Source organism: Salmo salar, chromosome ssa03 (genome assembly GCF_905237065.1).
Source record: "Salmo salar chromosome ssa03, Ssal_v3.1, whole genome shotgun sequence".
Lineage (NCBI taxonomy): Eukaryota > Metazoa > Chordata > Actinopteri > Salmoniformes > Salmonidae > Salmo > Salmo salar.
In genome coordinates, this window is record NC_059444.1 from 22,576,155 (window position 1) to 22,590,063 (window position 13,909).

General features: G+C 43.1%; 1 protein-coding gene across 2 annotated transcripts in view; it reads left to right on the top strand.

Annotated features, from left to right (window-relative positions):
* Window positions 1–13,909, top strand: part of LOC106599465 (nuclear receptor coactivator 2) — a 65,048-nt gene that overhangs the window by 27,081 nt on the left and 24,058 nt on the right. For both annotated transcript variants that reach the window (XM_014190715.2, XM_014190712.2), the window contains exons 4-9: window positions 6,731–6,834; window positions 8,959–9,136; window positions 9,510–9,707; window positions 10,696–10,797; window positions 11,962–12,102; window positions 12,252–12,399. In XM_014190715.2, the coding sequence (XP_014046190.1) occupies window positions 6,731–6,834; window positions 8,959–9,136; window positions 9,510–9,707; window positions 10,696–10,797; window positions 11,962–12,102; window positions 12,252–12,399 (871 nt within the window). The remainder of the gene's footprint in view (window positions 1–6,730; window positions 6,835–8,958; window positions 9,137–9,509; window positions 9,708–10,695; window positions 10,798–11,961; window positions 12,103–12,251; window positions 12,400–13,909) is intronic.

Below are 13,909 nucleotides of genomic sequence, written 5' to 3' on the forward strand. Positions count from 1 at the left end.
CAAGCAGGAGAGGGGTCACAAATACCAGAAATCCAGCTAAAATTAAGCACTAACCTTTGACGATCTTCATCAGATGACACTCCTAGGACTAAATGTTAGCCAATACATGTATGTTTTGTTCGATAAAGTTCATATTTATATCCAAAAACAGCATTTTACATTGGCGCGTGATGTTCAGAAAATATTTGGCCTCCAAAACCAGCACAACAATTTACAAAAATACTCATAAACGTTGATAAAATATTAAACCTCTTATCCAAAGAATTATAGATAAACATCTCCTTTATGCAACCGCTGTGACAGATTTGTAAAAAGCTTCACGGGGAAAGCACACTTTGCAATAATCTGAGTTCGGCGCTCAGAAACATACACCAGGCAATACAGATACCCGCCATTTTGGAGTCATCTAAAATCATAAATGGCATTATAAATATTCACTTACCTTTGATGATCTTCATCAGAAGGCACTTCCAGGAATCCCAGGTCCACAATAAATGTTGTTTTGTTCGATAAAGTCCATAATTTATGTCCAAATACCTCCTTGTTGTTTGCGCGTTCAGTAAGCTACTCCAAATGTAGGAAGCGTGCCCAAAATGTCATGACGAAAAGTTAGAAAAAAAGTTATATTTATGTTTGTTGAAACATGTCAAACGTTGTATAGCATCAATCTTTAGGGCCTTTTTAACTTAAAACTTCAATAATATTCCAACCGGACGATTCCAATGTCTTGAAAAACGTTATGGAACACAGCTACCTCATCACGTGAACGCGTGCCAATTATCTCATGTCATTTTCTGAGTCACCAACTTCCCGGCCTTCTTGTTCGCTCTCTGTTCACTGCAAAAGCCTGAAACTAGGTTCTAAAGACTGTTGACATCTAGTGAAAGCCTTAGGAAGTGCAAAATGAACCCTAAGTCACTGTGTGTTTAGATAGGCAATGACTTGAAAAGACTACAAGCATCAGACTTCCCACTTCCTGGTTGGAGTTTTCTCAGGTTTTTGCCTGCCATATGAGTTCTGTTATACAGTTTTAGAAACGTCAGTGTTTTCTATCCAAATCTACTAATAATATGCATATTATAGTTTCTGGGCCAGAGTAGTAGGCCATTTAATTTGGGTACATTTTTCATCCGGCCGTGAAAATACTGCCCCCTACCCAAGAGAGGTTAATTGAGTCTATCCTGGCTCGCTTTGCAGTCCAGCACAGCTAAAAAGACGCTCACAGGCGGCAGATGCAGGCAGGTATGTGTTGAGTTTTAGGGACAACTTCTGTATGTACGGAACAAATGAAGTAAATCCATTTTGTCCGATGGACTAGCAAGATACCCATCCAGCTCCCCTGTACATTCTGACCATTTGGTTGTCAGCGATGAGAAGAAATCCTCTTCATCAGATTAATGCTGTCTTGGATGCTCAGTCTCGTCCTGTGTGATTGTGTCAAGATGATTCTTCAGGTACGCCAAACCTGTACATTGGAAACAACACAACATTCAATGTTTCAGGAAACTCTGATCATGCCAATCATGTTATTGGCATTGCAATAGCTCTAACACAGACTTCCACACTTGTTATTCTCAGATACTGAGATTGGAGTTGTTCAAATACATTCAGACCTAACAAATTCTCTAATGTTGAGGTGAGTCCATGTCTGGCTGTACCAAAACATAGTTATATGCAAAGGTTATTGTCCAGCACCTGTAATGAAACTTAGATAATGAAAAAAAAGAAACATACGCAATTAAAGAAAAGACTCAAAGACCAAAAGATATCATCATCTTCAAATGGACAATGACGTTAACCTTTGAGTAAAGAAATCATACCGGCTGTGATGACATCAGCTTTGTCAGTCCAAGACATCTTGAACTTTGGCAGAAGGATTGCAGCAGCAATAAGCTGTGGCTCCTCCATCATTTCGCCAAAGTGCTTTTGGAGACCGTTCTGAATGGCTCTGATAAGTGTAGGCACATTTGGCAGGATGCTTCCAGCATTTGAAGTTTGTTTTTAGTAAGAAGATCACTGCCAGCAGCCACCCCATATGTGTGTTGGTCTCAGACTGTAGAATGTTCAAAACTCAGACCAAAGGCTTCATCGCTTTGCAGTACTCATTCAAGAACATTTCTGCCGGGCTCAGCTTGAAAGATAAGGTAAATGTAATACCTCTTAGAATTCTAACATTTCATGGACAATAAATATTACTGTAATAGGACAACATTACATTGATTCAAAGAATTGCTACTCACATTTTCACTTTTAAATCTTCACACACATTTCTTATGGCATCCTCCTCTTTCTCTTGTATGATACGTGTGATCCTCTCCACAGCCAGTTAAGTTGAGTTCCAACATGTTTGATTTGGACGGATCAACTGCAGTTTGCGTTCATTCTCGACAACTTCGGCAGCTAAGGTTGACCGCCCCGTTTTATTCCACATGGCATTTGGCAAAAGACAACCTGGACAACCTTTTGTAGCCATCACTATTTGCTTTGAGGATGCAGGGCTGTTACCAACTCTTTAAAAACTGGTTGTTGGACCACAGAGTGGCTGTTGGCCCTCACAGATCAAATGAATGACAAGCTTGTCAACAGTTGCTGTGAGACGCACCTGGCTCCTCCCACTGCCATCATTTCAGACATCTTTGCTTGCTTGCAAGTTGAAGAGGTGTTTCATAGTTCCTTGGTTTGTTTGTTTGTGGTTGCAGAGGTGAGCATATTGTAGTTTGTCATCTTTAATGGATGTTTCCTCTGGACAAAATGTATATAGCCTGACCAGTTTCGGTTTTATACAAATTAACTTAAACCAGTACATAAAGTGCACTCTAATTATTTGGGCAATGACAACATTTTTGATTTGGCTCTGTAGTCCAGCACATTTGATTTTAATATATACAATGACAATGGGGTTAAAGTGCAGACTGTCAGCTATAAGGTGTCATTTATTCATATCAAATGAACCATTTAGAAATTATATTATGTTTTGAATAATGTCACTGTCCAAATACATACGGATGTTGGGGAATATTGTTCGTTCTTTTCCCCAGTTATAAGAACTATAGTTTTACCAATCAGGATTTTTGGCTATTATTCGAAACTCAGTGATCCAACCAGATATAGCTAGATAATAAGAAGCAAAAAAAAGATAATGCACATACCTAAAAATCCCAGGTCTCAAAAGTATTTATTTTATCTTCACAAGTGCATTAATTTCACTTTTAGCTATCCCCAACAACTTACATTATTGGGATGGCAAGCTAAACTCAGCAAAAAAAGAAACGTCCTCTCACTGTCAACTGCGTTTTATTTTCAGCAAACTTAACGTGTAAATATTTGTATGAACGTAAGTTTCAACAACTGAGACAAACTGAACAAGTTCCCCAGACGTGACTAACAGAAATGGAATAATGTGTCCCTGAACAAAGGGGGGGGGGGGACAAAATCAACAGTAACAGTCAGTATCTGGTGTGGCCACCAGCTGCATTAAGTACTGCAATGCATCTCCTCCTCATGAACTGCACCAGATTTGTTCATGCTGTGAGATGTTACCCCACTCTTCCACCAAGGCACCTGCAAATTCCCGGACATTTCTTGGGGGAATGGCCCTAGCCTTCACCCTCCGATCCAACAGGTCCCAGACGTGTTCAATGGGATTGAGATCTGGGCTCTTCGCTTGCCATGGCAGAACATTGACATTCCTGTCTTGCAGGAAATCATGCACAGAACGAGCAGTATGGCCGGTGGCATTGTCATGCTGGAAGGTCATGTCAGGATGAGCCTGCAGGAAGGGTACCACATGAGGGAGGAGGATGTCTTCCCTGTAATGCACAGCGTTGAGAGTGCCTGCAATGACAACAAGCTCAGTCCGATGATGCTGTGACACACCGCCTCAGACCATGACGGACCCTCCACCTCCAAATTGATCCCGCTCCAGAGTACAGCCTCGTTCATTCCTTTGACGATAAACGCAAATCTGACCATCACCCCTGGTGAGACAAAACCGTGACTTGTCAGTGAAGAGCACTTTTTGACAGTCCTGTCTGGTCCAGCGATGGTGGGTTTGTGCCCATAGGTGACGTTGTTGCCGGTGATGTCTGGTGAGGACCTGCCTTAGAACAAGCCTACAAGCCCTCAGTCCAGCCTCTCTCAGCCTATTGCGGACAGTCTGAGCACTGATTGAGGGATGGTGCGTTCCTTGTGTAACTCGGGTAGTTGTTGTTGCCGTCCTGTACCTGTCCCGCAGGTGTGATGTTCGGGTGTACCGATCCTGTGCAGGTGTTACACGTGGTCTGCCACTGCGAGGATGATCAGCTGTCCATCCTGTCTCCCAGTAGTGCTCTTTTGGGAATCTCACAGTATGGACACTGCAATTTATTGCCCTGGCCACATCTGCAGTCCTCATGCCTCCGTGCAGCATGCCTAAAGCACATTCACGCAGATGAGCAGGGACCGTGGGCATCTTTCTTTTGGTGTTTTTCAGAGTCAGTAGAAAGGCCTCTCTAGTGTCCTAAGTTTTCATAACTGTGACCTTCATTGCCTACCGTCTGTAAGCTGTTAGTGTCTTAATGACCGTTCCGCATGTTCATTAATTGTTTATGGTTCATTGAACAAGCATGGGAAACTGTTTAAACCCTTAACAATGAAGATCTGTGAAGTTATTTGGATTTGGACTTTTACGAATGATCTTTGAAAGACAGGGTCCTGATAAAGGGACGTTTCTTTTTTTGTAGAGTTTACTAGCTACCATAATGTCAATGCGGTAGTAGCCCGCGCTACAGTTTATAGTTCCTTGAGCTGTGTAAAGATGTTGGTCAGGGTTAGCTTCTAACTAGCTAGCAACAGGATGAGCTAGTTAACGTTAGCATTATGCTACAGATTGAATGCAACTGGCTAGTAGCAACACTTTGTTAGCTACACAGCCTACACAACAAACGCCATTCATGGCGATTAAAATATATTTATAACTTTTCGTACCATTACATGTTTCCTCAAGTTTGACAGAGTTTTTGTAGGCAGGCACCTCCACCATCTTTGGTAAGCAGAGCTTACATTCCATAATTACACCTTGTTTCTCTGCTTGAAGCTGAAGTGTTCTTTGAGATGCGGTCAGGGATTTCCTTCCTCATGGTCTTCAGAAGACCCGGTCACTGGCTCGGTTTCTGTGTCGTCTCCTGAACCTGCTCAATCTCGTTAGGCTCCATTTATTTTTCAAGTTGATTAGGAAACCTTTTTTTTTCATGGCACGTAGCTTTAAAAAAAAAAAAAAAAATTACACTGTTAGAAAATCCTACGACCGATCATTTGGTTTGCATACACAGCTGTGATTGGGCTGTTTTTGCGCGATGCGTGAAATTGAATTGTATTGGTCCATCTGGTCATGTTACTTGTCACTGACGAACAAGTGAACAGTTCTAGCTGCTACAAAAGGTGCGAACTTCATGCTTGCCATGATGTGTATCCTTTTCTAGATTGTACTCTGTAATGGATGGTTTTGAAAATGTACTTAAGTAAAAGTACAGCCTTTGAAAAATACTCGAAGTACAAGTACACAGAAAAGCTACTCAATTACAGGAATGTGAGTAGTTGTAATTTGTTACTTCCACCCCTGCGTTTAGAATACCGACTCTTAGTTCAAAAAGATCTTAGCTGAGAATTAATCAAGGATTCTAATATTTTTGCTACAGTTAATGTTGTGGTAGTTGGTGGACAGGAATGTCAGCTATGTACCCTATTGAGGCAGACGGGACAGACAGCGGACAGCTTGACTCTAGTGGCACCAACCAATGACACCACAGTATGAGGGAGAGAAAGGGAGAAGTATATGGGGGGGAAGAGGAGCTCCGGGGGGAGGATGACTGGAAGGGACGGACGGGCCTATTGAGGCATTAATACAATATCCAATCACTCAATGATGCACACTGGTATTTAAGTCAACACACACATTCCCAAGTACATCAACAGTATAGTGGTTTACTGTTTGCACTTGGCTAGGTATAGACTGTGGGAGACTGTTTTTAATGGGAAATGATGTTGCTAATGATTATCAGTTGTCCCAGACAAAATAATATTAACACAACAACCTGTTGTAGGTCATTCTCAGGGTTGGTAAAATGAGTGCATCCTAGAAATTAATCAGCACCCACACAAACCACTACATTTAATTGGCCTTATTTAAAATATAAATTTTAATTTGTTTCTGTTGACAGGATTCTGTTAGTTTGAATGACAAATTAGTCACATTGTCTTTTTGATCCTCCCATCTCAGGAGTTTTGTTTAGACTATGATATATTTAAGTAGTCGTGTTTTTCTTTCAACACAACACTCCCTTTGCAATGGCTGTGCTGGGGCTGACATGATTACATGTAAACTTGTGAAACATGTCTAACAACCTCGCTCTCCTCCTCCCCCCTCCTCCCTCTCCTCCTCCTCCCTCTCCTCCTCCTCCTCCCTCTCCTCCTCCTCCTCCCTCTCCTCCTCCTCGCTCTCCTCCCTCTCCTCCTCCTCGCTCTCCTCCCTCTCCTCCTCCTCGCTCTCCCCCCTCTCATCCTCCTCGCTCTCATCCTCCTCGCTCTCATCCTCCTCGCTCTCATCCTCCTCGCTCTCCCCCTCCCTCTCCTCCTCCTCCCTCTCCCCCTCCTCGCTCTCATCCTCCTCGCTCCCCCCTCCCTCTCCTCCTCCCTCTCCCCCCTCCTCCCTCGCCTCGCTCCCTCTCCCCCCTCACTCTCTCCAACCCTGCAGAGAAAACAACTACTGCCAATGCAGAGGAGGTACAGAAAGCACACGTCTCGTCAACAGGCCAAAGTGTTATTGACAAAGACGCTCTTGGACCAATGATGCTCGAGGTGGGTGTGAGCAACACACACTATTCACAACACCGACTCACTTTGGATCATGTGATCCTTGAACACACACCAGTCACATAATTAGCAGGACTTGTGAAATCGACACATTTAAAATATATAGGGGTGTATAACTCCCCCTGCATAGGGTTGTAGCTAACGCCCCTGCAAGTTTGGTAGTGCACGATAGAACAAAAAGTAAATCCTCACACTGGTATAATGCTCCCAAAATGTGTAATAAGACAGCATTTTGACTCAAAACTGGGTCTTCGTCAGGACAAGTTGTTCACCAATGCACTAGCCTGGTCCTCATATGATGACAGACAGAGGGGTCCCTCTATCTATAAGCAGGGAAAGTGGTCATCAGTGAGTGGCTGCCAGTGTTATTCTCCAGTTCAGTCTAATCTGTTGTCGGTGGGTATTTATTCTCCCTCTGGCTCATACATCACTGCATTCAGACAGTGTATGTGTCCCAAATGGCACCTTATTCCCCACATAGTGAATAGGGTGCCATTTTAAACGGCCTATGTCATGGCATTGGCACAGTAGACTCTAAATATAATTGCTGCGGCTGGTTGTCCGCGCTGTTTGAAGTGGTGCAGGTTGGGAGCAGGGACAATTCACAGCCGGGCTGCTGACGTGGTGGAGGAGAGGATTACTCATCAGTCCTGACGGTAACCAACCATGGGCCATAAAGCAAACTCTGAGAAACCTCTCTGTAGCTGCCAAGAGGTCAGGCGATTTACCCGAAATCGTAGCTTTTAAAACCAGTTTCTGTCTATGAAGAGTTCCAACTGTGTTTTCTATTGCACACAGAATAGCTGCAGTAGCACCATGGCTAAAGCAAGTTGATAGAGGAAGAGTATTCCTCTTTTAATCGTGTTAGTGTTTCAAGCATAGTTTTACCCTAGTTTGACCCATTTGTCATTGTAGTTTAGTTACATTGTGTACAACCCAAACCCACTAATATGACAGCGAATTGTTGCCAGGCCAGAATAAGCGAGTACAGGCTTCGGCTCAGGGAATGCGTTTAATGGCCTAGCTGTCTTGTACACACTCTCCCGTCCTAACACACACACACACACACACACACACACACACACACACACACACACACACACACACACACACACACACACACAGTCTCTGGCTGAGACTTCCTTTTCTCTAAGCTATTTAGTTAGTTCACTGAGGATGATGAGCCTGTTGCTACACAATGCTCTCAGTTGAGTCGGTTCGCTATGCAGTAATGCATGGTTATACTGTACGGTTATATTCCGACTTGACTGTTCGACTTGCGTGCCGTCATGTTTTAATGATGAAGCCCACGATGCATCCCAAATGGCATCCTATTCCCTATATATCATGCACTACTTTGTATCAGAAGCCTATGGGCCCTGGTAAAAAGTAGTGCACTATAAAGGAAATAAAGTGCCACTAACTCACTTTTCACATGCTGTTAGCTAGCCCATTTTACGTCCAATCATTCCCTGCTAAAGTGTTGATCTCAGAGCATGTCTTTAGTATGGTTGCTTTGTGCTGCTCAGCCATAATTGACTATAATTTTGTGTGGAACTTAACTACTTATGCCCTTTTCTTCGTAATGGCTGTATAGTAGAAATACGGGTGTCTGTTTGTAAAAATAAAATATATGTTTTTTATAATATTCCGTAGATGATGGCTTCCTATTTTGTATCCTGTAATTAGCCAGTGTTCTTAGAGCCATGTCTCAGTAATATCACACAAATCTCCTCTTAACCCATTGGAACCCAGGCCCTGGATCAACACCATGCTTGCATCCCAAATGGTACCCTATTCCCTATGCACTACTGTCCAGGCCCCATAGGACTCTGGTCAATAGAAGTGCACTATATAGGGAATAGAACATCATTTGGGACACAATAGATAACAACCCTGGATATACCAAAGGTAGCTGATGTTTCTCCCATTTTCTATACTCTGTCTACAGTTTCTGTCAATTCACTAATAACCTTCTTCCTGTACTCCCTCGCCGACCTAATTGGTGTTTGTGTGTGTATATCAAAATACACATTTCTGTCTTGTAAGGATCAGTTAAGTCTTCTTCTTCTAATAAACCTCATCTTCTCCCAATGCCTTCCTCCACAGGCGCTGGACGGGTTCTTCTTTGTGGTGAACATGGAGGGGAACATTGTGTTTGTGTCGGAGAACGTGACTCAGTACCTGCAGTATAACCAGGAGGAGCTGATGAACACCAGCGTCTACAGCGTCCTGCACGTAGGAGACCACGCAGAGTTCATCAAGAACCTGCTGCCCAAGAGCCTGGGTGAGTTGAGTACCCCCTCACACTCACTGTGACCCATCTATCAAATATATCAACTTTGTATACATTTTAAATATATAAATCATCTATAAGTCATTTAATTCAGTTGAACATGAAGTGTGAAAATGCTAATATAGGTACCATTGACTTGCATTGGATTTGTGTCACAAATGCTAAAAAGATAGCATTTGAAACCATAGGCCAGGTAAACAAAACCAAAGCATTGGTTGCTGTCAGACCTTCTTTAAGAAGATTTTAGATCGCCAGTGAATGAGTCAATTATGACTGAGACAGGAAATTAGGATTTGATATTCGGTGCCAATGGGGATAGTAAGTTGATCGTTTTGACCTTTTGCCCACTGTGTGTGCCCCCTAGTGAACTGCAGAGCACCGCGGTCCAGTGAGAACCCCAACAGGAATAGCCACACGTTTAACTGCCGCATGCTGGTCAACCCCCACGGGCCCTGGGAGGGAGGTGAGCAGGAGCCCCAGGACCAGGAGGTGCAGCAGAAGTATGAGACCATGCAGTGTTTTGCCGTGTCCGAGCCAAAGTCCATCAAAGAGGAGGGAGAAGGTACATAAATGTTTATCATCAAATCAAACTTGTGTTGAAAACACACTTTACACAAAAAATGTAATGATTAACATAAAAGAGGTGAATAAAAGAAAAAGGATGTTTACTGTCATCATGAAGTACCTTTATAATCAGTTATCCACTCCCTTGTCTTCCCATGAGGGGTTAATGCTGAACACTTGGAATGATGAGTAAATGTCACTAAATCTTCCAACATGGAACATTAATATGTTTGTGTCAGATGTTACATGTGCACTTCAAGAGCACTACACTCTGCATTCCTAAAATGATTCGTTTTAGAGTTTTTCCTATTTTGGATGCTATTATTAGTATGATTATCACAAGAATACACTTTATGGTCAGCCATATTGGAGTGCTGAAGCTTTGGTTTGGACAGAAATCACAGACTTGGGTCGTGTTCATTAGTGCAAAACATTTTACAATGAAAAACAAGCGTTCCTTATTGGACATGTGCAGGTAGTCCCTCCCCTTTTCAGCCTGTTTGTTTCCGTTCGTTCCTGGTGAATACGGCACTGTGTGGTTGGATGTCTTCTCCTCTCCGTTCATCTCAGTCTCTCCAGTGTCCTGTCCTCCTTTAGATTCCTGTCATCCGTCAGACACATCCTCAGAGAGGACCATGGGACGTCTAATTAATGTCTGCCACTTCCTCCTTTCCCTTGGAACTCCCAGGGAAATATGTCTGTCTAATTTTAGTACCGCCGTCCATTCGCCGCTGCTTCCAAGATATTCTGCAAAAAAATGTATTTTGACATTGAAACCGCATGATAGCTGCAAATTCAATGGAGACGTATTGATGTTGAGTAAGGACAGTAGCTAAGGGAGTTGAGGCAGGGTGTGAACTGAACATCGCCAAGTTGTATCACCTACTGCCTCCAACCAAGAGGATAAGTTGGAGGTCATGTTCATGAACTTGGGCTACTTCTAGGTAAAGCTTTTAATATGTTTGTTTTTGGTTCCCCTCGTAAAGATTTCCAGTCTTGCCTGATCTGTGTAGCACGAAGGGTTCCTGTCAAAGAGAGGCCCATGCTCCCAACGTACGAGAGCTTTACCACCAGGCAGGATCTCCAAGGTAGGGGACAACTACTACTGTGCTACTGTACTGTAATCATCTGTACTAAATAAGTCTCATCACCTCTGTGGGTTGGGTGTCAGAGTTTCATCATTCGCATTCAATGTTTGTTTGAAATCTACATTAGGATCACAATTCTGACACCAGTTGAATAGCCTATGTGCAATGAAGCCATTGTCTCATGTCAGAAGGCCGTTTGTCTGATGACTTGCAAGTACTGATGGGATATCTAAAAAGTCGGTCTACAATGTGCTGTTTTAACATTTGAAAATGTTACCAAGGTGATATCGTCCACTGAACCCCCTTTCATCCTCAAGAGTCAGAGTAAATCTTACCAAAAACTATAAACCTGTAATATACGTGTTTTTTTCATGAGCATGTCTTCACTAGCTAAATCCAAGTCTAGTTGAGGTGTTTTGTGGTGGTAGAATCAGTATTTATGAAATTCAAAATGTGCACAAAAATTGGCTAGCTAACGTGTCTGCTTGCTGTCTGAACCAGTCTCAAATCAATGCTAACAATGCCAATTCACATACTCAATGTTGAATACTCCCACTAAGCATAGTGAAGTTCTAGCTAATGCAGAGTTTTCATGATACCTGTTGTAATTAGTGCACCGAGTTCTACAGCAGAGCTGACTGCTCTCGGCGACGTTATCGCATTGGCCAAATGATACAAAGTAGCGAGGCACAGTTCCAGCTATCAGATGCAGATTTTTGAGAACAGTCCCATAACTTTGGTGCCTTACAATTGAATCAACAAGCTGGCAAACTAGCTACCGTATGGCCATTCAAACAAGCTTGCACTAGGCTGCTAGTTACAGCATGGTTTGTCGTAGTAGCTAGTGCGTCATATCTTCCGAGAGCGGAGTGATTTTCAGAATTAGGAACTAGTGTTAGGCGGATGAGCATAATCTTGATTTTTAGAGCTGAGTTCCACGTCCTACAAGAAAGATGGGTTGAGGGACGAGCGTTGCGTAGGAGTGATGCGATCTGACGTAAGACAATGCAATGAAGCATTGTGCTTCTTTCTGCTTTGCTTGCTGTTCGGGTTTTTGGCAGGGTAATTGTAAAGCACTTTGACTACATGCTGATGTAAAAATGTATTAATAAAGTTGTTTCATTGATTGAAGCTGGGGAAACTAACTTAGCATTATAATCGTAGGTAAGATCACGTCGCTGGACACCAGTCTGCTGAGAGCCTCCATGAAGCCAGGCTGGGAGGACCTGGTCAGGAGGTGCATCCAAATGTTCCACCTGCAGAACGACGGGGAGATGTCATTTGCCAAAAAGCATCAGCAAGAAGGTACGTCTCACGGGATCTCTAGGCCTTTGATCTTCTGTTGATTAATGCCCAAATTTGAAAGCATGTCATGAAATCTCTCTCTCCCCCATATCCCTCTCTCTCCGTCTCTCCATCCCTCTCTCTCCGTCTCTCCATCCCTCTCTCTCCAGTCCTGAGACAGGGCCATGCGTTCAGCCCTCTGTATCGCTTCTCCCTGTCCGACGGTACCATTGTGTCGGCCCACACCAAGAGCAAGCTGGTGCGCTCCCCTGCCACCAACGAACCTCAGCTCTACATGTCCCTCCACATCCTCCAGAGGTACGTCTCCCCTGAACATCACCTCTCTCTAGTTCAGGGTTATTCAACCCAACCAGGGGTCACGGAGGTACTGCGGTGGTTATTGTCTGCGGTACTGCGGTGGTTATTGTCTTTAGTTATATTGCTTGCAACAACAGAATAAACACATTTTTTGTTACTTATCTACAGTAGAAGAGAATATATTATTTCTAATGATGTCAGCTTCATTTCACAACTCCTAATATACAGTTGAAGTCGGACGTTTACATACACTTAGGTTGTAGTCATTAAAACTTGTTTTTCAACCACTCCACAAATTTCTTGTTAACAAACTATAATTTTGGCAAGTCGGATCTACTTTGTGCATGACACAAGTCATTTTTCCAACAATTGTTTACAGACAGATTATTTCACTTATTATTCACTGTATCACAATTCCAGTGGGTCAGAAGTTTACATACACTAAGTTGACTGCCTTTTAAATAGCTTGGAAAATTCCAGAAACTTATGTCATGGCTTTTGAAGTTTCTGATTGGCTAATTGACATGAGTGAATTGGAGGTGTACCTGTGGATGTATTTCAAGGCCTACCTTCAAACTCAGTGCCTTTTTGCTTGACATCATGGGAAAATCAAAAGAAATCAGCTAAAATTGTAGACCTCCACAAGTCTGGTTCATCATTGGGAGCAATTTCCAAATGCCTGAACGTATCACGTTCATCTGTACAAACAATAGTACGCAAGTATAAACACCATGGGACCATGCAGCCGTCATACCACTCAGGAAGGAGACGCGTTTTGTCTCCTAGAGATTAACGAACTTTGGTGCAAAAAGTGCAAATCAATCCCAGAAGAACAGCAAAGGACCTTGTGAAAGTTCAACCCCCAATGTTTGGGCCTCAGCAGCCATTGACATGGACCCCAGGCCGTTCTACTGATTCTAATTCTATGGGTGCATCCACAGAATGGAGGCTCAGTTCATCCCTTGCCACAGCTAATATGATGTGCCCCACCTCTTAAACATAGTCAGGGGCTGGTTGACGAGAGCTCTATATGAGGTGCACTCTGAAATAGTGCACTATCAAGGAAATAGGGTGCCATTTCGGAAGCCACCCCAGTGTTTCACCCGTTTATCTGGCAGCCTTGGGGCAGAGCTCGACAGGAACAGGAAACAATAACAGGACTGTTGTTGAGAATGAGTGGATCAACTGCAAACTTGGCGCTTTCTTGTCTAATTCTCCAACTCATAATGTTTCTTCAGTGCCGTGCACAATGACGCCTTTGTGTTTTTAACTGTGCCTGAAGCTGCTAAAGCTCGCTCGGTGCATACTGCTGTGGACTGGAGACCCCACTGGCGTTTGAGTTTGCGCTGTCTCATAGGAGGGAACTTTAGTTATTCGCCTACATTATCTTTTATCAGTGTCCGTCATGGAAGTAGTACTGTGTGAATGGAAAACATTGACAGTGAATGCCATTTTATGCTTTCCTATAGTTTAGCTAGAATGACTGAAAACCGCTTCCTTAAGTATGTCT